The following is a 24648-nucleotide window of genomic DNA, read 5'->3' as shown; positions in this document are numbered from 1 at the left end:
AATAGAGAAATTCACAAAAACTATAAATCTCGAGAATTTATCAAAACCCACAAATACTAAATTTCTATGTAATGAATAGTTGAACACATCCTTAATCCTTAATTAATGTGATTTTTGTTAAGGAATAATTAACATCAATAATTGCTTATATTGTTACAAATCACACAATCATTTCACTCTTTTTTTGTTTTTTTTTTTTTAATCAAATGGAATAATAACACACAATCATTTCTCTTACTACATATGACCTTAAAATATACAAAAAAAAATACATATGATTTGGTAGTATAAACTTGAAGCTGGATTTCATTTAAGCCGGCTCAACACTTTTAGTGTTATTCCCAAAATACCCCTACTTAAAAAGCAGCTAAAAAATCCGAATAAAAACAAAACATGGGCAAAAACGGCAATTCGGACACAGCCCAAATTCATTGCCGATCAAAACACAGGGTGCTTCGTCCTCCATGGCTTGTTTGTACGAACCTTCGATTTCGAGCTCCAACTCATAAAACAAACCTCAAAAATACCAAATTCGGAACCTAAATGAACTCTTAAATTTTCCCTAAATCTCTCAATCGTAGCGAGCACCTACACTGATACTACAATTCGAAAGGTATACAATTTTCTTTTTTATTTTAAAATTTTTTTTTTTAAATTTTATAAAAAATCTATGCTGATTTAATTTCTAGGGTTTTTTTTTTGTGGTTTGCTCTAAGTTTTTATTTTTTTTATTTTTGGGTAATTGAAGATGGATTTTGGTTTCCTTTTCTGGGTTTTTGCTTGTGATTCAACTTCTAGGGTTTCCTTTTTTGTTTGCGATTTTTCTCTTAGGTTATGTTTGATGAACTGAGATTGAGACAAAAATCGAATAATTAAGAAGAAACAGTAATTTTAAGCTTATAGTAGCCAAATTTATGTGTCAGTATATTTAATTTGCGTGTGTGTGTTTTTTTTTATTATTATTTAAATTAAATTAAATTAGAATGATATAATAGAGGATAATTTATGTTGTGTCATTGGTGGAAAATTTAATGGTGAATAATTTAACTGAGAAAGTGAACTTAAGAGAAATACCAGACAAAAAAAAAAAGAGTGGGTTTTTAAAAAAAAAAAAAAAAAAAATTTTATACAGAGGAATGTAATTTGAAAAAAATTGTTACCCCTACTGGCTGGTATTTACAGAAAGTTATTCAAGTGATTTTGGGGAAGTTGCTGTTGAAATTAATGTATCAATGGTGGTCATTTTGGACACGGATTGTCTTCATTCCAAGTGAAATGGAGACTCCATTTTTTTGTTCACACACACACACACACACACACACATATTTATATATAATTTGTTTCTTTCTAATTGTGTCTAACAGTGTGCATGCTGTTACGTCATTTAAAAATTGATGACGTTTAAATGTGGTGGTCTAGATACATGTTTAGATTTGTAATATTTAATTTGAAACCGTGAAGTAGATCCATATGAAATGGAGAGGATCTTAATCCAATAATTTTTACCTTAAATTAAAAGAGTATGACCAGCTATGTCAGTCGTGACAGTTTTACCATGTAGGTTTATTTCATGTGCAAGTAAAATTTCAGCCATTGTTTGGGTGCGGGCAATATCATATATGTCCCTTTTAAAATTTTATTTTTTATTTTTTTATATAAACTTAGTTTACTAACTACTCTATTTAAGAAAGCCATTTTGCTTTTCTGCCCATTTTAGGATAAAGTGTAATTTTGACAAATCTAAAAGTTTATATGATGTCATGTCATCTAAAATCTCAATTGACTAACTAAAGGATAATAACTGATCTTAAATGATGTTGCATTATTTACACCTTTAGTATTGTGACAGCTAAGTCTTCATCGTAAAATGGAATCCATTAATTTCACAAGTAAATGGAGAAGATCCTTATTCCTGAGTATAAGCAAAGTTGGATTTTTTTGTGACTGATATTAATCAAATGCACAATTGTTTGTTATTCTTGCTCTCTCTATGCAGTCCTTACTCAGGAGGGGGCATGGGTTGTAAATTGGCAATGTTATTTATTATAAAACAGTTCAAGGTTGGAGTCCAGGTTGTTGATTCACTTTGTTGTTAATGCAGCATGTAAGTCCTTGTGTCTGAACTTGATTATGTATTATGTTACTTATAAAAAAGGATTATATTAGTCTTAATTAAAATTTATAATTATGACAACCCATTGCATTAATGATTGAACACTTCTCTGTGTGTAATTTTAGCAGGGGCTAGTTGCTTAAGTTTTCAAGGAAGATTGTAATTTCATGTCACTTTTTTCTTGTTCCTCACTAAGGATAAGGAAAATATTAGGATATTGATACTTGGTTTTTGACCAGTAGCTTGTTAATTTTTTTTTTTCTCCTAAAGATATGTTGGCTTACTTTGATTGGCAAAATCTTCAAACAAGCTTGCAAAGACTAGGAAATCATTGGAGCATAAACATTCTGATCCTAATTGATAATTTTGGGAGATACTTAGATTATGAGGCTTTGCATTTCATGGATACTAGTTAGTTAGAACAATGGAGAGATGCAATTAAATTTCCTTGACCAAGGAAATGACATGCTTCAAGAAAAAAGTGTATAGCAAAGAGTGTAACCCCAAGTGATAGCATAATTGACTGGGGACCACGCCTCATGAAGCAGAGGTCATTAGTTTGAATCTCCCCTTTTTCCTCTCCTTGGGACTAAATCTTACTTATCAAAAAGCATAGAGTGTGTTGAGACGAACAAGTGGCAGTACAAGAAAATATAAAAGAAATGAATTTGTAGAAGCTAGTGGTAACACCAACTGAAACAAATTAATAAATAGCAGTTTCGTTTTGTGGGGGCTTCATCCATCCACTTTATTGACAAAGTTGTTCATCTGTACAAAAAAAATCTTTTCTCTATGGAGGATATTGTAGTACCTTCTGTTTTGGATCTCAAAAGTGTGAAAATGGGTGAATATTATAGATTTTAAAGTTCTATAGTTTATGCATATTGGTTTATTTTATTGTGTGTATCCACAAAGAGATGCGCACATGTGCATGCTCAAACATGTTTTGTCATGAACTATTAGTGATTTGTCTGGACCTTCAATCTACTTGTAATTTCAAGTTATATATGTGTTACAAGCATTAAGAAACATAGGATGTGAAGCCCCTACATATGTCATGTAATTTGCATATTTGGTTTCTCCATTGCAGGAGAACTGTCTGGATCAGCTGGTCATTATTAGTAGCATAAATTCAGCCTTTATGTGCTATATTATCTCAAATTTGTCATGCACCACTGTGTTTTCTGGGTTTGTGACACAGTGGATGTGTGGAAATTAATGCAATGGCAACTTCTAGCAAATTTGATTTGCCTTCTAGTAGCCCGGATAGACCATTATACACCAGTGGGCAGCGTGGATCCCACATAGCTGCTCAATTGGACAGGTCGAGCAGCTTTCGTGAGAGCATGGAGAATCCAATTCTGTCTTCTCTTCCAAACATGTCTAGAAGCAGTTCCACAGTGACACAAGGAGATGTGCTGAACTTCTTCCAATGCATGCGTTTTGATCCGAAGACAGTGGTTGCAGATTATAAGTCTATGCGCCAAGTGGAGTTTAAACGACATGTTAGTGTTGCACTTGGCATTTCACCAGATGATTCTCCATCTGCTTATTCGAAAGGCAAGCTGCTACCATTAGCAGACGAAATCAAACGAGCAAAGGCTGGTCTTCGTGAATGCTCTGTCAAGGCGAGGTAGTTTTTATTTACTTTGCATTTTAGATTGGAGTTGTAACTAGTTATAACATTGTAATATTTAACAGGGAACGTATGAAAATTTTCAATGAAGCCTTATCTGTATTTAACAAATTTTTCCCAAGCATACCATCAAAGAAGAGATCTCGATCAGATGGTTTCTCTAATGACCGGTCTAGTGTGTTATCAAATGATCGGTCAGTCTTGGGGACAAATGTAGGAAAGATTGGAATTCAGAGTCATGCCATTGCCAGTGGTTTTGAACTTGAGCAGCAAAAACCTGAAGAAAGGACTAAAAATGCTGTCCCAAACAAGCGCACTCGAACTTCTTTGCTGGATGTGAGGGTATGTTACTTTGGATGAATGTCTCATTTAATTAACTTGCAACAATTATTATAATTATCATATTGGTTTTTGGATTATTTTTGGGTAAAACTACACAATACCTTAGGTGTAGTACATTAGGTTTCCCAATTAAATTCAAACACATTGATGAGTTGAATTTAATTGTCCTTTGAAAAGATAACACTATTTTTGTTTTATAGGTCAATGCAATCATGTGTTTGAATTAAATTGGGGAATCTAATCTACCACACTTATGGAACTGTACCTAAGTTTTTCCTTATTAGTTTTTGATTTCTGTTTGTTGCTGCCTTTTGACGATCACCATATGACGTTATAGTTCTTGTGGATAACATGATTTTTTATGTTTATGCATAATTTTTAGTACCTTACAATACTTGATACATATCGTATTGAGTGAAAAAGTACTGTATCATTGATATGTATCGAACATGCTCATGAATTGTACTATACATTGTATGAATTGTGTCATATTGTAAAATCGCACAATACATAGCTATGTGGGCTTAAATTGAGTTTTTTGTTAAGATTTGTGCTTTAATTCAAGTCAACAAGTTGTTAGACTTGTTTTTAACATAAAATTATTGGGCTATTTGATTGAGCGTAATAAAAATTTGGACTACTCACTTGACACTTCACTTTCATATTTGCATTTCTGTTCCATGAATAAGGTATTAAATGAAAATATAATTAGTATTTATTTTTGTTATATCTTATGTTTGTTATAAGTTTCGAAGGAGTGGAATGGTCTTACTTTTGAAGATAGGGAGAGCTCCTTGGATCATTTGAAGGATTTGTTTGCTCTTACTCTTTTTGATTGGTCTCGGATTTGGGGTTTCACATATTGTTCTTCTATTTTAAAGTTCTAAGTTTCTCTAAGATTTTCATTTTGAGTTGTCTGTTAAGAATGCCTTGATATAAAAATAATAATTAAAACAAAAGAAAATGAAAAAATAGTAAATGTTGATGATAAGGAAGAAAATGTCAATGAAGAAATAACTTTGCAAAATGATGAACATGATGATAACATTGAATTAGATGGAATTGATTCGGAAAGATGACGAATATGATGAGAAAAAAATTATAATTTTGGCTCATATGTTATATATTACAAATCAATTTGAACATGGATGTTATAAACGCATTTTAAATTGATTTGTTTAGTTAGCTCTGCTAAATATTATTACATAATTAATGATTAAATTAGTCATTAGTTGAATATATTATAAATTTATAATGAATATACCTTTTATATATATATTTATACTTTTTTTAGGTGTTTGTGTATCTTACGATACACGATATGATACATGAAAAAAATAAAATAAAATAAAACAAAACTGATTCATAATATGATTCACATTTTGACAACTGTGTTTATGTATATACATTGCTGCCATATAATGTGAAAGCTCTCTTTCAGTTAAATTTCCCTTTACAGTTATTACTTAGTTTGAAATTTTTTTCTTCTTGTCTTGATTGTGTGAGACGATATGGTATTTATTGTTGTTTATATGTTTTTATTCATTTCAGTTCTAGCAGGTAACTTATTTACTTTGTAGTTTCTTACATTATATGTATATGTGTTTGTGCACCTGTTCAGGTTATTGTTCTTATATTATATTATGCATTTGGTGGCATGCTGGATTTTCTTGCTCTATATGTTTTTATTTGGTCTACCTAAATTTTTGTGTGACATGCCCATTGCCTGAGTTATTATTCCTCTTAGAGGTGTCTGACATAGACTCTGATAAATCTAGATGGATGTGCAGAGTAATGCCATTGTCAGGCCATCTGGGGCTATAGATAGGGACAGAGAAATGCTAAGGCTTGCAAATAGTGGTGCAGTTCAGGCTGAGGATCGATCATTAAATATTGGTGTCGATTGGGAAAAGACAAAAATGAAGAAGAAGCGTTCTGGTATTAAGCCAGATGTTTCTCCAGGTACAACGTCAACTAAACCAATTGATGGCTACCGGGAACCTAAACAGGGAATACAGCAAAGACCTGTTGCTGATGCCCGGTCGAGGTTGAGTAATGAATCCCATGGTTTCAGGTTTGACTTCTTACTAGTATTCAAACATCTCATAATGACTATTCTAATAATAGCATCTATTAAAAGTACCCACTTGGCAATGCAGGTTCTTTTAGTTGCCATTTTGTTGTAGTTTTTTATTTATTTATTTTTTCCCTGAGAGAAACTTGATAACAATTAGCACTTTGTAGGATACAGGTGTCCTCTGTAATCATTAAGAGCCTTTACTGAATAGCATAAAAACTAAAGAATGCTGTTGATGGCTGATAAACTTGTGTCCATATGTTGAAGCCTCCACTTAAAAAATATTGTGGGGGTAGATATGATTGTTGATAAAGATGATGTTCCTTATACTGTAATTGCATTGTTTCTCTCTTCTATTATCTTTATTTTCCTTTCTGCGTATTCCCCATTAAATAGTATGTACTCTTATTCTTCTTAGGATATCTAAACTTTTAAAAGGGGTAAAGTTTCTGCTTTATGCATCTGAGGTTTTTACACCATGTAGGTTTTTAGTTGGATGTTATTCTTAATTTTTATGGTTTAAGAGATAGGTTTACTGCTAACATTGAGAGTAGTAAGGAAGTACAAATTAGCATCTTTTTAAAGTAGTAATGTATTAACTAGGCAAGAGGGCAAGTAAAGACACGCATAAATGGTAAATTTTTTTTTTTGGGTTTCATTCTTTTATATTCAAATTCATTTATTATTTTTTCTGTGTCATCATTCAATGCTGTATTATCCTTATATAGGCTACACTCAAGGTAAAAAGTTAAGGAAAACACCTCAATGTTTGATATTAATGGTTAGTAAACCTTTGGTTTCACCTAATTGCATGAGGCACGCAACTATAGCCTTATGGATGCATATTTGGTTTATAGGACTCAAAAGTTTAATGAAGTCCAGGAAAATATATTTGCAATTTTGAACTTACAATATTCATTTTTATATTTCAAAATATCCAGAAACTGACACTTTGTCTATTATATCATATTCACATACTGCTTAAAAGGTGAAAGCACTTGATGCTAAGGATACAAATCTCTGTTTAGATATTGTGTAATTTCTTTTTTGGCCTAGCAGTGCTGATTGGTTAACTTTCTGCAAGTTTTAATTAGAATCAAGCCCATAAATTGAATTGTGAAGAATGAAAGAGTACTTTTCTTGAGGATTTAGCCTTGTAGTATAGATGGGAAAAGGCTACCCTAACTCAAAGAATTAAGTAAGTGTAGGGGAAACTTAGATGTTAGGGCATCTGTTTCAAGTGACATTTCTTTGAACATTTAAGTCTTTTTTTTGGGGGGAGGAATTGACTGTCATTTTATGAAACAAACTTTAATTTTAATAATTATCATTTATAACTCTATTTTTTGGTAAGTTTTATCATTAATAATTCTTTATTTGAGAGGTAATATTGAAATGTGTCTTTATATAGGCCAGGAGTCCCTAATGGAGTTGTTGGAGTTGGAAAATCAGATGGTAACTCTCAACAGACTGGCTTTGGCATGCGTTCATCTGTCCCTAGGACCGATGCCGACAATAGTTCCCTGGTCAATGATAGGAGAGATCGTCCTATTGGTTCAGATAAGGAAAGGGTGAACATTAGAGCTATTAATAAGTATGTGCATCCTTATTTTCTTGAGTTTTGGTCACTTTGTCTTCTTGACCATATTATAATTGCAATTGTTTCTTATGAAAATTATTTTCTTCTTTGGAGGCTTGTGTTCCATTATTTTCTGTTGGAGGAACCTTTAGTTTGATATTGAAAACCCCCTTTTCTCTGACTCTTTTGTTTTTTGTTTTTCTTAATAATAATTTTCATTTTCTTTGTGTTGTGCAATGCTCAGGACAAATGTTCGTGATGATTTCAATTCAGCTAGTCCTACTTCAAACACGAAAATGAATGCATCTGTTCGGGCTCCAAGATCAGGTTCTGGTGTTGCACCAAAGTTGTCCCCTGTTGTCCAGAGAGCGAATGTTCCTAATGACTGGGAACTATCTAATTGCACAAACAAGCCCCCTGCTGCTGTTGGATCCAATAATCGCAAACGAATGGCCTCAACACAGTCTTCATCCCCACCTGTTGCCCATTGGGCTGGCCAGAGGCCACAGAAGATCTCCCGTACTGCAAGAAGAAAAAATCTTGTTCCTATTGTTTCAAGTAATGATGAAACTCCTGCTCTGGATACTGGATCTGATGTTGTTGGTAATGACATTGGGTTGGGATTTGCCAGACGCATGCCTGGCAGTTCTCCTCAACAAGTGAAATTAAAAGGTGAAACCTTGTCTTCAGCCGCCTTATCTGAAAGTGAGGAGTCAGGGGCTGTGGAAACTAAATCCAGGGATAAGTGCAAAAAGTCTGATGAGATAGATGAGAAGGTTGGGCAGAATGTACAAAAGGTGTCCGCTTTGGTCCTGCCGTCAAGAAAGAACAAGCCAATTACTGGGGAAGAAATTGGAGATAGTGTTCGAAGACAAGGGAGAACTGGGCGTGGTTTTACATCCACAAGATCTCTCATGCCAATGACAGTTGAGAAGCTTGGTAATGTTGGAACAGCTAAACAGCTTAGGAGTGCCAGGCTTGGTCTTGATAAGACTGAAAGGTTAGACATTTTCATCAAATATCTTTTTTTTTCTGGTTGTCTAATAAATTTCTCCCAAATTTGTTGTCTAACAATATTGGGCCACTTGGATTGATGTCTAATAGTTTTATGAAATCTTTCATTCAGCAAGGCAGGTCGTCCACCAACTAGGAAACTTTCTGACCGTAAGCCGTATGCTCGTCAAAAGCATACAGCGATCAATGCAGCAGATTTTCTTGGTAGTTGAACTACAACTGTTTAAGAGAACATTTATAAACCCTTAAGTTTCTGTGGTTATTTATTTTTTTCCTCTTAATCACTTTTGGTTTTATTTTATTTAGTTGGGTCAGATGATGGGCATGAGGAGCTATTGGCTGCGGCAACTGCTGTCATTAATCCTGGTATTGTTCTCACTGAAAATTTTGCATTCATCTTGTTGCCAAAATACTTGTAGTTGTTGGGTTAATTGATTTGATTGTCGCTGCAGCTCGTGCCTTTTCCAGCTCCTTTTGGAAGCAGATGGAGTCACTTTTTGGATTTATATCTGATGCTGACATTGCTTTCTTAAAGCAACAAGTAATGGCCCACCCTTTCTATTGCTAAATTTTATATCAGATATATAATCATATCTTGCAGACTTTGTTTTCACTGTGTTAAAAAAAAAGTGGTATAGGTAAAGTTGGCAGCATAATTGCATTTCATATAACAAGTTATCTCTTTGACTTGGTGGAAACTTAACAGGTTTTAGTGTTTGTTTCTATGATTTATTGGATCAGAAATCCATTTGTTGTTTTAATTAATTAACAAGCAACCTGATATTTACCCTAAAATTAAAATAAGACAAAAAGAAGTAAATTCTTTACATTGTAGTTGCTTTGGCAGATTTACTTGCTCTATTCAGATTTGTGGATGCAGTCTTTGTTAATCATAGGATATTCAAATGACATAAAGAAAAATGGTTATATGCATATAAGTGATTTTGTTTTTGCCAATTTGGAGTTCTTCATGTTTTTCTATCTTGTATTTTACTGTTTTTGTCCTTTTATCTTCTCCCTTCCCATCTTCTTTATTTATTATTATTATTATTTTTTTTTTTTATAGCTTACTATTTATTCTTTTGTTTATTTGTTTTATTATATGAAGTTGTGTCACTGCACTAAGGTTGTATTATTAAGTCCGTGAGTATCAACTCTTAGAGCCTTGAACCTAATATTGAGAATTGAAACACACTTTTTTTATTCTTTTTATAATGAATTTGAAGCTTACTAGCTACATGTTTAAGTACTCTTTTTTTTAGCCAGTATCATATTTCTTGGTCACTTAAAATTTTTTTTAAAAGTTTTTTTATGTAGTTTGAAGTATAATGTTTTAAAATTTTTGTGGTTTCTGAATAGTGCAAATTAAGGTATGGTCTTTATCTGTCTATCTATATATAGTTCGGAGTGTCGTAGTTTTTTTAGTTAAAATCCTTTCATATTTAAGAGCAATTATAATATTTTATTTATATTTTATTTATTTTCGTTTAATTTGTCAGGGAAAGCTTGATTACTTGGTTCCTACATCAACCCCAGTTCATTCTAATGTTAATGGCTGCAGTACCGTTCCTAATGGATTTGGGTTTATTGAACATGAGAGAGAGATGGAGCCTGCTACTGAAGCAAGAAGCATCGAACTTCTTGCAGAACAGTTAGTACCAGGTATAGGGGATCATAGTGTGATTCCTTTATATCAGAGACTCATAGCAGCTCTCATTTCCGAGGAGGATTGTAGTAATGGAATTGAAGACCTAAAATTTAGCGCATATGAGATGGATGGAGATTTGGAATCAAATAGTTTGAACCACCAGTCATTAATTAACTTTCAGTTTGCTGGGCCTACTGCTTTTAACGGCTATAGGATAACTGGTAAGATGGAGCATGATGAACCCGAAAGTGATATGGTGGGCTTCCTGAACACAGGGATGAACTCAAACTTTGGTCATTCTCCAAATGGTTTACATTCAGATCAAACATTGATGCCTAGCATGGGCTGTTCAGAATATCTGTATGATAATATGCATATAAATGAAAAACTTCTCCTGGAGATTCAAAGTATTGGTATTTTTCCAGAACCTGTGGTAAGTCACTTCTACCAGCACTCTAGTACTAATTTTACATTCTCTTTTGTTCCATTAGATGGTGGAGATTTTTTTATTGTTAAATACGATCTCAGAGATTATTTTGACAGTTACATAATTGGCTGCTTATATTTATCAAATGTTTGATTTCTGTATCATTATGAAAAAGAAGTCCCCTTAAGCTTCTACTCTTGTTCTGATATGTCCCCTTGAAGCTTCTGCTCTTTTTCTGATTTTTTGTGTTGTTTGGGGGGGTGACGGTGTAGGGGCTATGGGGTTTTATTTTTTTCCTAGTTATGCTTGAATGCTTTATATCATGCTTTTTTACCTTTGTTATTGAGGTGTTTTAACTGTAGTATGTTGATTGCATGTTCTTTGTTATTCAGCCTGACATGGCACAGATGGAGGATGAGGGAATCAGTGACGAAATCAGTAGATTAGAAGAGAAGTCCCAAGGACAGGTATTTGATACCTTTTTATTTTTTTTAGGTAAATTTTATCAAGTATTCGAAACAGTCAGGCTTTCCTTGTACACAGGTAGTGTACTAGGGATACCACAATATTTATCAGAAATCACATAGATTAGAAGTTCCTCCAAGGGGGAAAATGAGTGACCACTGAATGCAGCCATCACCATACATAGGTGGTAAGAAAAACTATTTTAGCTCCAAAAATGAATGTTTTACCCCTTCAAAAGTAGGCTGGTTTCTTTCCTGCCAAATAGTGCACATAGCACTTAAGGGAATGACCATCCCATATATCCACAAAACAATGTTGACCAAAACTCCCTTTCTGGCAAGCCTGAAAATTCACTACCCTCCTGAGCAAAGCCCAATGTATACCAAACATACAAAATCAAAGAGAGAAAATTGTGCGCAAGCACAATGAAGAAGGAAATGGTCTGTAGTCTCCCCACTGTTCTTGCACATGCAACATCACTTGACAGTACAAATATGAGGCCTCTGGAGATTATCCATAGAATTTTCCCCCTAGCTGCTGTCCAAGTGAAAAAAATTACTTTTAGCAGGAACCTTGACTTTCCAAATACTTTTCCACAAAATGTTTTGTGAACTACCAGGAGTAATAGCCTTATAATATGACCTGACTGCAAAAATACCACTCCTAACGGGATCCAGCACATCCAGTCTTCCCTATCCCTAGTAACCTTGGCGGACTTGAGAGGAGCCAAAAATGATTGTAGAATCCCCAACTTCTAATCATGAACAACCCAGATAAACAAAACATCCCAATGCAAAACACCATTAGTCCAATTCATATGGTCTGTTACAGAAGCCTCTTTATTCTGAGTTATGTGAAATCGTGCCGGAAAGGCCTTCTTAAGAATGACATCCCCACACCATAAGTCTAGCCAAAACTGAATGCGGTAGCCATTACTGACCTCAACCCCAATAAAAGCAGTGAATTTCCCCCACCCATTTCGAATATGTTTCCAAAAGAGACCTTTAAGACCCCGTAAGTCCAACCTCCCAATATATTGCCAAATCTTGTAGCCACCATGGTTTTCCATAATGTATCAATATCCATAGCCCATAGGATACCCACCACAACTTTTTCCCCAGCAAAGCACCGTTAAATCATTCTAGGCTTCGGACCCCCAGTCCACTGTATTGAATTGGCTTATAGATTGTTGTCCAATTCACTTAGGAAAACTTTAGGTTAAGTTGTTGGAGAGTTTACTCTTAAGCAAAATGAAGTTGGAAAATAAAGCTTCTTCCTACCGTCCAACTTCCTTTCCATCTTCTCCAGAATTGGGTCCCATATTGCTTTGAATTTATAACTAGTCCCCAATGGTAGTACCAATTATTTCATAGGTAGAGTCAATATCATACAACCAAGAATCTCAGCCAAGCTCTGATATTTTTGGAACTTCTCCAGTGGGAACAATTTCGGATTTGCTTAAATTACTTTTTAACCCAAGGAGAGTTTTAAAACACTACAGAACTCCAAATAGCCAATCTCTTCTAGATCATTCCCACACCAAATCACCGTGTCATCTGCAAGCAAGAGATGTGAAATCATCAGAGGCTCACTTTCCCTTCCTCCCCCTGAATAAACCGCCCTTCTACAGCTTTTGAGAGTATCTTACTCAACACCTCCATCACTAGAACAAATAAAAGTGATGATAGTGGATCACTCTCCTTATTTGAACCTTTGCAAAAGCCTTTATGCTCTCTCTTCTATATTGTGTTCATTTACAACCTCCTGTCCGCTTATGGTTAGTATGGAATAGTCTATGTAGTGGATATACCTATTTTAGTTGAAAAATTTTTCAAGTAAATGTATTTATAATGGGAAAAAAAATGGAGTTGGAAATGGAAAAGGAATATTCATTTCGCATGTATCATGACATTATTTATAGTTGAACTTTCCATCTTACAATGAGCTAGATTCTTTTTATAAGATTCTCATCATATGAATGTGTTTGTTGATGCGCTAGTTTTCCAAGAAGAAAGACTTGCTAGATAGACTGTTGAAGTCTTCCTCAGCCATGAAAGATCTTCAAGAAAAGTAAGATTTAATGCTTTATTTTCTGAAAATCTTCCATGCTATGTTTAACCTAAGCTTTTGTTCATCATGGTGTAAACAAAACATTCTATTCTTGTGTAGGGAGTTTGAACAACGTGCCCTTGACAGACTTGTGAGAATGGCCTATGAGAAGTATATGGTAATCTTCTTAATGTTCAGTATTCTGTATCTCCCTCTTTTGTCTTTAATTTGGAATTAGCTCCCATGTTCCTTGTTTGAAAATATTGATATGACTTTGGTGGGGCATAACCAAGAGCTAAAATGACATGGTGAAAAAGGAAAAAGGAAAAAAGATGGACAAAAAAATAAAATAAAATAAAACTGTAGCAAAATTGATATTAGCAGCCCCTAAAGCTTCTTGTAACTACTCCAGTGAGGGCCAGGAAGCAGAGTAGGTGTAATGCTGGACCATACAGAACAAAGAAGAGGAAAATAGGAGATGGTAATGGTTTGAGCACCTCAATTCTTCAGGTCCATGTTTGTTAAGTACATAACATCAACAACTGGAAGGGTTTCCTAAAATTATCGACTAAGGATGATCTTATCAGTTTCCATTTGGTTTTTCTTTAGACAGACAATATTGTTGACTACCTCCCCCCCCCCCAACCCAAAAAAAAAAAAAACCCTCCTTGCTCTCTTCAAGATGAAAATCTCTACTGTTAAGAGAGAGAGAGAGAGAGAGAGAGAGAGAGAGAGAGAGAGAGAGAAGAGGGGGGGGGGGGGGTGCATCAATTAAATAATAAAAAAAGGATGGAGAAAGTGAAAAATGCAGTATATTCTAGGTCTCAAGGAACCCTTAAAGTTTAAACCTTGCTATTTAATATTCTGATTTATGATGGCTTTCCTGAATGACTTCTTTTAAGATTTGCTTCAAGTTTGATTGTCATTATAGACGACTATTATTGAAAACCATGTCCACTGAAATGGGTCAAGACCTTATGGTTTTTGTCCAAGTTGTTACCTGTTTCTATTGTTGCTCTTAAGTGGATTTAAATCTAATAATGAGGAATCTTGGGCCAGTATACAAGTGTTAAGCAACTGGATTTTCTTTTTCTTTGTTATTTTTGATAAGATATGGAGCTAAGACCTATGGCAACATTGCCCCATCCTTAATGGTGTGTTTATTTAGAGGGATTTTAGGGATTTTAGGGAGGATGAAAAATTTAGAAGAGAAAAGTGGAGAGATAGCATTTTAAGTGGTTATTTGGTTGGGAGGGGAGGAGGGAAAATAAGTGGTGGGGCCCGGGTGTTTTCTCCTTGGGCCCACCAAAAAGTTCTCACCAAAATGGGGAGAAAACTAGGAAGGGGAGAAAAGCTCAATTTGGGCTGACCAAAATGCCCATGTGCACAGTGCACATGGGCGATGTTCTTGCCAAATTTTTTTTTGGGGCTGCGTTCTTGCCTTTTTTTATTATTTTTTTATTTTTTTCCTTCTTCTGGGCATGTTCTTGCCATTTGCTTTTTTTTTTTTTTTTGGGGGCTTTTCTTGTACTCCTCAGTATTTTATTTATTTATTTTTTGGTGCTCATCTTGCTTTGGCTTGTGCTATTTAAAAAAAGAAAAAAAAGAAGTGTCCATACACAATTTTTTTAATAACAAATTTGTTACTTTTTTTGTTTTATTTAATGGGGGATATAATTGTAAATTTATACCAACTTCATTTTCCATCCTCTCATTTTTCTTCTCAACCAAACAAATAAGTTTTCCATCTCCACTTTTCCATCTTCTCAATCAAACACAAATGAGAGAAAACTAAATCTCTTCTATCCTCTTCCCATTTTCTATACTCCCACTTTTCCTCTCCTCCAACCAAACGGACCCTAAAAGTCCTAGTTACAAGGCCTACTGGATCATGGTGTATTGCTGGCAGTCTTGTTATAGTTAGGCTTTTCATAGACTCAATTAAGGAGTGGTACTTGTAAGTTGTAACAAATTTATGAGAAAACTGTATGCGTCAACCAACTTTTGAAAAAAATTTGGCAGTTAAGGTCTGTAAACACATGCTTCCATGGAGGATTTCTTCTTTTGATTCTCTTTAGATATTTTATCTGTGGGGTAAATAAAAAAATCTAAAATCTTGCAAATTATAGGAATCGCTGTTTAGTTGCAAAGTTGTTATATCAAATGGAGAGTGTCTCTAAGTTTGCACCAACAGCTTTTGATCCAAAAATTCTGACCATGGTGGATGACTCTATTTAAGCGTGCTCCCTGTCTGCATTGATTTCGGTGTGTGTATTTCATTTGTATATTCATCTTGATTTTCATTATATGTTTTTCCTGCAATTTCTTTACTGTTTGCTTTCATGTGTTCTTTCTTTTTTCAATTTAACATAATTCTGATTGAGGGCATCTAGATTGTCTTGGAAATTATTTTTGCCTCGTCTGATTATCATGTCTGAGGCTATCACATGGTGAAATGCTGCTGGAATTCTATTTCTGAAAGTTTATTTGCATATGTGGTGGATTGGAATTTAATACAGTTGTTGTTTTATAGACATGTTGGGGTCCTCATGGCACTGGTGGGAAGAGTTCCAGTAACAAAGTGGCCAAGCATGCTGCGATGGCATTTGTTAAACGGACATTAGAACGATGTCATCAATTTGAAGATACAGGAAAGAGTTGCTTCAGTGAGCCCTTATTTAAGGATATGTTTCTTTCTAGGTCTTCCAACCTTAATGGTGCACGTCCAGCTGATTCTACCACAGAGGGTGAATCAATCAAACCATATGCCTCCATCCGTTCTATGGAAGGTAGGTTTTCTGGTATTTTCTCTGTTGCCTTACGGGAAAAATAATTGTGATCTGCTTAATGTTCCATATATCTTTGAACATTTATTTTTTACATCCAGTATGATCCCTTGGGAAAAGTTCTTTGTGGGGATTTGCAGTCTTCGGATTTCTTCCGTCTTTTTTGTTGTGTTAGTGTGATGTGATTTAGTTGTGGACTGTTATCTTTTGTTTCTTTTGCAGGTTCCTTGAGTTCACAGAAAAGCCCTTCACAATTTAGTCAAAATGCAGACAACCATGATATTAACTCCTTGGATGTGCTTCCACCTGTGAACAACTTATCCGAACAAACTACTAGTAGAGAAGATACATGGTCAAATAGGGTGAAGAAGAGGGAATTATTACTCGATGATGTCGGTGGTACTATAGGTACTTCAAGTTCCCCATCAGGCATTGGTAGTTCTCTATCAAGTAGTGCCAAAGGAAAGAGAAGTGAGAGGGACAGAGATGGAAAGGGACACAGCAGAGAGATCATATCTAGAAATGGGAATACTAAAATTGGTCGGCCAGCTTTATCCAATGTTAAGCTGGAAAGGAAATCTAAAACAAAGCCTAAGAAAACAACTCAGCTATCTGCGTCTGTAAATGGTCTTGTTGGCAAGATGTCAGAGCAACCTAAACCAGCGTTGCCTTCAGTATCAAAGTCAAATGAACTTACTAAGAGTGGCAATGTCAAGGCAAAAAATGAGTTTGGCTTGGATGTATTGGATGACTCTGAGTCTCTTGATTTATCCCATCTACAATTACCGGGAATGGATGTATTAGGTGTGCCTGATGATCTTGATGATCAGGAGCAGGATCTGGGTTCATGGCTGAACATTGATGAAGATGGTTTGCAAGATGATGACTTCATGGGCCTTGAAATTCCAATGGATGACCTTTCAGATTTAAATATGATAGTTTGAAGTTGCTTTCTTTGTATAGTCTTGTTCATTATACCATTGACAAACAAAACAAAGTTGCTGTTGTCAAGAAATGACCCGTTACAGGGATGGTCATTCGGCTGTCCGGTTCACAATTAGGTTATATAAATTCTTTTGTAGACTCCTGCACAAGTTGATTTTCGAGTGAACCTTTCGGATGTTTTGGATTTTGCTCCTGTATTAAGTTGGTGACTTCGACTGTAAATTTTTGTTCAAGGTACAAGTTAGTATGTCCTAGAAATTATATCTTAGCAAACACTGTATCTGGCTGTAGCTGTCACAAAGGAGAGAACAACGCCTCTTGTACATACATTTTATATTTCTAATAAAATCAGCTTTTTGTTCTATTATCTGCTGGCTGGCTTACTCAAATTTGAGGTATTTCCTTCTTTCCATGCCTTTCTGTTTATGATTCCTTATGGACAATTTGACCCTATTGTCTGTTACTGTCGATGCTGTGGTAATGCATTAATCTCATTCTAGGTTTGGTGCATCAAGGATTTTTCTTTGAGAAAGTAGGATTCATTAAGTAGTGATCTGAATATAATCAAGGTTCAAGTTTTCATCAAACAAATTGGTTTTTGCTCTTTTACTTCATACTTTTGCTGTATTTTCAGGTTTCTGATTTTTTGTAATCTCTCAGGCTAGCAGATGGTAAGATCTTTCTTACCAATCTTTGTTCTGTTGTAATTCTTTGAAAGTCATACACTGTATATATGGACTGTTAATAAGCTATAATTTTGTGATATTATTTCTTAAGGGTAGGTGGTCATGCTCAGTGGCAGGAAGTCCCATATGCCATTTTAAATGATGATGACTTTAGGGATTTTATTTTTGAACTAAACCTTATGATGATTGCAGGGAGCATGTAAGGAATTAGTCATCTACCTTGGATTTTCTTGGCAGGATTTATTTTTAACCTGGAATGATTTGCCAGGGTGTCCTTTTCCTAAGCCCTGATTAATTTGCACGCAGTTGTGTATGGCTGAGGTATGTCTTTTAACTTCAGCCCTGGCCTTTGGTTGACAGAATCAAGTTTTTCATTTGTTTTAATGATTTTATCTGTTTTTCCTTAAAAGATTCATTCTATGATTTAATTTTACACGAGGATGCCTTGGCACATGGCATTGATGCTCACGAGGCTAGCCTTTAGTGCTATAAATGAGGTGAGCTGAGCCAAGCCAAGTATTTAGAAAATTAAAAGTTCAAGATAGATTTTTTTTTTTTTTTTTGGTAACACAAGTTGAGTTTGAGCTCATCACTAAGCTATATTGCACATTAATGTTTCATTCCTTTTTATTGTCGAACAAGTTTGAGCTTGTTTATGAGCTACTTGATTAACTTATTATTTTCCAATATATAGTAAATATATAGTAAACACCACGACTAGAATTTTTTACCTTTTCACAAATCTATGCTAATAATTAATAACTAAATTATAGTTAAAATTAAATTATTTGCAGAAATTAGATAATATTATTTTTGTTTAAAAACTCATGAAAATTAGATTCACCAACCATGTATTGTATTAAAAAAAAAACATTTTGTTAAAAATTATATATTATTTTTACTACGAAATGGACTATTTATATTATCAACAAATTACAAATAATATTTTAATATCTTATGAACTTGTGTACAAACTTACACAATTCAATATTGAGTCTATATTAATGCGATTTATACATTTATACATATACATATATAATATTCTATATGTTTAAATCTAGTCTCATGAACACATTATTATATTTGAGCTTAGCTCATTTAATAGTCAATTCATCAAGCCTAAACCTAGGCTCAAGTTTGGCTGTTTACTAAAAAAAAAAAAAAAAAAAAAAAAAAAAAAGATTTCTAATCCAGCTGAGCTTAGCACAGTTCATTTACAGGCCTTATATAGGTTGCCAATTGAAAACATAAATTTTCTTAGTCATTTCATAATTACAGTTTTATGTTGTTAGTGCAGTTGAGATCTCAAAACCACTGCATGACACAGGATATTGAAGTATTTTACTCTGCTCTCATTTTCCATTTATGCTGGTAGGTAATTTTTGAAGTTTATAATGCAGTGCTGTATATCTGCCCCTTACCAAAATAAGTTGGCTTTTAAGCAATCAGATCGATGCTTTATTTTTGTTGGTATGTGTCTCGTTTGTACAAGGACCCTATGTATGTCTCGGCTTGTTGGCTAAGGAAATATAAATTTGCTGCCTTCAATAAATTTTAGTAATTTATCAAATATGTTTTATAGATTGAGTTTTACCATGTAATGCCCAGGTGATCAAACAAATTCAATAGTGCTGAATTTATGTGAAGATGGTAAAGGTAGTAATTTTGTTGTTTTGGTGTGGTGATAGGAATAGATTGCCTCCACGGATACATGTGCTCATCCTGCTTGTAGTTGATTGCGATTGCGATTTATCAAGCAATGGGATATAGTTATAGTGATAAAGTATGGTGTATACTATAAAAGCTTTCACTTGCACAAATTAATGGCCCGTTTGGATTGAAGGGAAGGGAAGGGAGGGGGAGTAGAGTAGATTTGTTCCAAAATTAGCTTATTTTCAACCAACTCTACTCTACTCTCTTCCACTCTCCCTCCTTCCTCCCTCCATCTAAACGGGCTCTGAGGGTGCTTGGGGTTTGAGGGGTGGTCAGTGGTTCTAGGCTCAAGCATCTCTTGCAGTGATTTTGCATTAACCCTGCCAGTTCTCTCCCCCTATAATTGGCCAAAACAAAAACAAAATCACTATCACTATATCAACAAACAGGACGAAGTGAGCCAATTGCCTGATTGTGAAAATATTTTTGTGAACGCGTGTCATTGGGTTTTTTTGTTGCACAAACATGTGTCGTGCTTGGATATGTTGGCAGTTAGAACCAATTTCTTTCGCGTACTTTGTGTTAAAAAATGAGTAAGAGAAATAATGTAATAAAAATGTGAAAAGAAATTTAGTAATGTAGGCTAAGAAATAGTATTCGTTTTTGGAAATAAATTGGCTTTAAAGCATTTAGTGTCTGTTTGGATCGCATTTGCGCTTTTGCTTTTTTTTTTTTTTTTTTTTTTTTTTTAATTATTTTTTACCAGCATCTGTTGCACTGTTCATGTCCAATGAACAGTGTATTAAGACAAAGCTACAGTGTTTTCAGCAGTGAACAGTAATTTAGAAATTATTTTTTTATTGTTTTCATAAATAAATTTTTAGCAAAATAAGCGATATCCAAACATATACTTAACATTAGTAAAAGTCCACTTCCCAAAAAAAAAAAGAAAAAGAAAAAGTAAAACTCTAGCAGTGGTATTGCACTGATGCACTCTATGACGTGTCCATTGTGTCTTTGGTTCAAATATCACCTCTCTTGTCCTTCCTATTTACCTAGCAAAATAAATGAAGAAATAGAATGAAGTAGAAATTGAATAAAAAATATCTCTGTGGTCGCACAAACAAAGGCGCAAGTATTCAAATTTTCTTTTAACTTCATATGAAGCTATACCTATCAAAAAATACATATATATGTCAAGCTAAAAATAAGTCAAATTAATGTGAGGGTTCGTGTAAGCAACACCGGCCCTTGTTCTCAAGGTGCTTTAAACAACCTAAAGAATGCTCTCAAACTTTTGTTTGTTTGTTTTTGTTTTGTTTCTCCTCGCTCACTTTTCCAAATGCTTTATTACCATCGTCCTTCGCAATTTGCGTACTATTCCCATTTTTTTTTTTAAGTGGTATTTATTTGACCCAATCATCGTCCGGGCCAGGTTTGGACCAGCTTTGAGCCTCCACTATGTCTTAAAATACTGGTTCGGACCTGGACTTTAAGACCAAGCTGGGCCTAGAACAATGATCAGGCCCAAACTACTCATAATCCAGGTTTAAAAAAAGAAAAAAAGAAAAACAATCAAGAGGAGGAACATTTCATTGGTAAAAAGACTGCAAAGAGTCACGAGATACAAAGAGAGCAACAGCTTCAGGATAGGATTCAATCAACACCTACCCATCTTGAAATATAGCCTTCAAGCTTAAATCAAGGATTAGTAGATCAAATATTCCATGTAATTTTCAATCTCTTAGAGCATCATCATCAGGTGTGTTAAATGCTATAATATTTGACATTTGGCACACCAAACATAAAAAACAGAGCATCATCAGGTGTGTTAAATGTGTCAAAATTTGAGACATGTTATAGTACCCTCTTAGAGCATTCTCATCAGTTCTCTCATAAAAAATGCCATTTTAACACATCAAAAACCTACTTTACTATTTGACCACATCATTTTACAATACACCATTTATTAGATGTTTTATTTTTCCATTCTATACATTAAAATAATATTTACACCACATTAAAATAATATATTAAACTCCTACAACAACAACAACAATTCCTCCACCACTGCCGCAACAACGGTCACCAACAACCACTGCCGCAACAACACCAACAGCCACCACTGGCACAAACCCACGTCCACAAATGACACCTTAAAAAAAAAAAAAAAAAACAACAACAACACAACCAGGAAAAAAGAAATCCACAACAACCAAAAAATAGCCACCACAACTACCTAATAATCACCATCACAACCACCAAATTGCCGCCACAACCACAGTACCACTGCCACAACTAACCTACAACCCACCACATTCACAAACCTCAAAACCCATCCCAAATCAAACAAACCCACAGCTTAGGCGGTGAGGTCGGCTTTAGGCGGGAGACATCGACGGCGAGATAGGCTTCAGGCAGCTTCAGGTGAGATTGGTTTCAGCAGCTTGAGGTGGCTTTAGGTGAGATTGGCTTCAGGCGGCTTGAGGATGAGAGAGGAAGAGAATGAGAGTGAAGAGGGAGCTGTGGAGGACGACTATGGCTCCGGTGAGATCGGCAGCTTCGGCGAGATTGGCGGCTTTGGCAAGATCGACAAGAGAGAAGAACGAAGATGCAGAGAGAAAAGAACGAACACAGATGAGAGAAAAGAACGAAAATGAGAGAAAAGAGAGAGAGAAAGTCTGAGCGAATAAACAAATAATAAAAAAATTTGGCATGGATGTCCGTACCGTCTCATATTTGAGATGGTACTGTAGCTGTGTGCCAAATTTTTTGGCATTTGAAACATCTCATGAGGCTCATATTTTGGGGTTTGGTGTGCCAAATGCCAAATATTTGGCATTTGGCACACCTGATGAGAATGCTCTTATGTTTGGCACGGTACATACAAAAATGGTATAAATTTTTAATTTTTTTTATTCTTACTTTTCTCTCTCCTCTCTCACCTGTCTTTTCTCTCTCCCATCTGCGCTGAGTCTCTCTTCCTCATTCATTCTCACTCTCAGCTTCTCCTCTCTTCCTTTCTCTAGAGCACACCGCCGTCCTCATCTATAGCCGATCTCATCGAGTAACAGACTTCACCAAGCTGCTGCTGCCTAGCCTCGAGGCCGATCTCCCTGCCACTGCTCAACTCGAGGCCGATCTCGCCAGCAATGGCCGATCATGCCTTGAGGCTGATCTTGCCAGCAGTGGCCGATCATGCAGGTGGGCTGTGGGTGGTGATGGTGGTGGTGTTGTTGGTAGGCTGTGTGTGGTGGTGGGTTGATTTGGGGCTTTAATTTGGAAGTTTTAGGTGATGGTGGTTGCAGGTGCGCTGTGGGTGGTGATGGTGGTGGTGGTGGTGTTGCTGGCAGGCTGTGTGTGGTGGGGGGTTGATTTTGGGGTTTTATTTTGGTAGTTTTGGGTGGTGGCAGCTAGTTGTGGCAGTGGTGTTCGGTTGGTGGCAATTGGTCGTGGCAGTGGTGTTTGGTTGGTGGCTGTTTGGACTGGTATTGTGTTAATATTATTTTAATTTATTGTATATATTATTTTAATGTATTGAATTGTAGAATAGAACATCTAATAAATGGTAAATTGTAAAATGGTGTGTTAAAATAATAAGGTAGGCTTTTGGTGTGTCAAAATGACATTTTTTATAGAAGACCTGATGGTGATGCTCTAATTGTAACTAGGAAAAAAAGTCATGTACTTTATATTAGATTGTATTTAGGACCAAAACTATGTAATTTCTTATGATCAATGTACATTTATTCTCAAATCAATAAAATGATGAATTTTTCAATTGTAGTTTTCTTATTTTTTCCAATAATTAAATAAATGACGACTCCATTGTAAAACCCTTAATCTAGGTGAGAAATGTAATCAATTGAACCTCCATTTTGAGAGGCACCAACGTGAACTCACCCATTCACATGGATTTGGCCCAAACCAATCAATTCAAAATAGGTCGGGAGCTCGATCTCGAACAATAAGCTTCACACACTCTATGGTGATTAAACTTTTGGGACTTTTGGATGGACTTAGTTTAACTCATAACCTCTACATCAGTATGATCTTTATTGAGATAAAAGTCAAATCTATGGTTAAGATGCTCACATCCCATAATGCCTTATTGTTCTTCACTTCTTATTACCCTTGTAGAGTTGTAGTGCTATTATATTTCATTGTAGGTTCCTACTCCATCTTTTTGTATTTTATTTCGTACTAACTTTTTACAACTTTGCTACAATGAACTTTTACTAGTAAGAGTTCACTATAGCAAGTCCTACCTTTTTTTTTTTTGAATAATTTGGTTTTTACTCTCTCTCTCTCTCTCTCTCTCTCTCAATTAATCTTGGACCCTTTTTCTCTCTCGAATCTGTGTGGAGATTGGCATTTGTGGAGGAGGTTGTGGGTTGTGGTGGAGATTTGTGTTTGTGTTGGAGATCATTGGGTTTAAGTCATGGTTGTGGTTAGGGCATGTGGTTTGTTCCGATTTGGGCCGCAGTGGTTGTGGATGGGTATGTGGCTATGTCACATTAGTTGCGATTTGTTTCGATTTAGGTTTGGGTCACAGTGGTTGTGGGTATGGTAGTTGCTACGATAGTAAGTTTGCTAGGTTTTGTTCCAATATGGTGGTTTGTCGCTGGTGATGTTGAGTTTTTTGGGTTTTGTGTTTTCTGGCGATAATGGATTTGGTGGTTTTTGTGAAAGAGAAAGTGTTGAGAGAGAGAGAGAGAGAGAGAGAGAGAAATTAAATTAAAAATATTGATGTGAAAAATAAGAAATAGAATGTAGCGTAAGTTATAAAATAATGTGTGTTAAGATAGGTAAATAAGCATTTTAGGGTGTTAAAAACTTAAAATAAGTTTTTATTTTTTTCAAAATTTTTATTTTACAAACTCAAATATGAATGCCTATAACTCAAAAACAAAGATATCATAAAATGTCATATTAACAAATACTTTTAGAGTAATTACTAATAAATTATTTTAGAAAAATTTTAACATCACTTTCTTAAAAAATATAAAAAGTTCAAAAAAATTAATTTTTTTTTTCTATAAAAATTTTTAAAAATATTTTTTAAATTAATAACATCAACTTTTTCGATCATTAAAAATACTGTAAAATTTTGTTGTGAGCTGTGACTAGACTTTTTAAGACCTCGATCTATTGGATAATGTTTGGGTTAAGAAAACCATGCAAAAAGGTCGGTTGAACATGTGGCGAGAAACAAGAGGATTGAGGTT

At 34.9% G+C, this 24648-nt stretch overlaps 1 protein-coding gene across 3 annotated transcripts; it reads left to right on the top strand.

Moving 5' to 3' along the window:
- Nucleotides 1-412: 412 nt before the first annotated feature.
- On the top strand, nucleotides 413-17448 carry LOC126714184 (uncharacterized). Of its 3 annotated transcripts, XM_050414215.1 has the most exons (16): nucleotides 413-613; nucleotides 1997-2104; nucleotides 3204-3746; nucleotides 3815-4091; nucleotides 5870-6165; nucleotides 7580-7762; nucleotides 7992-8747; nucleotides 8874-8965; nucleotides 9068-9127; nucleotides 9214-9302; nucleotides 10261-10842; nucleotides 11229-11303; nucleotides 13301-13371; nucleotides 13471-13528; nucleotides 15884-16139; nucleotides 16359-17448. In XM_050414215.1, exons 3-16 carry the CDS (start codon nucleotides 3337-3339, stop codon nucleotides 17078-17080), a joined length of 3927 nt encoding a protein of 1308 aa, XP_050270172.1. In that variant the 5' UTR covers nucleotides 413-613; nucleotides 1997-2104; nucleotides 3204-3336; the 3' UTR covers nucleotides 17081-17448. The 3 variants fall into 3 exon arrangements, with proteins under 3 accessions (XP_050270172.1, XP_050270171.1, XP_050270173.1); XM_050414214.1 differs by lacking the exon at nucleotides 1997-2104; XM_050414216.1 differs by lacking the exon at nucleotides 1997-2104 and having other exon boundaries at nucleotides 414-613; nucleotides 5882-6165.
- The last annotated feature ends 7200 nt before the right edge of the window (nucleotides 17449-24648 follow it).

This window comes from Quercus robur, chromosome 2, assembly GCF_932294415.1.
Source record: "Quercus robur chromosome 2, dhQueRobu3.1, whole genome shotgun sequence".
Lineage (NCBI taxonomy): Eukaryota > Viridiplantae > Streptophyta > Magnoliopsida > Fagales > Fagaceae > Quercus > Quercus robur.
Note: the sequence above shows the minus strand (reverse complement) of the source record. Positions and strands in the feature narration are given on the sequence as shown.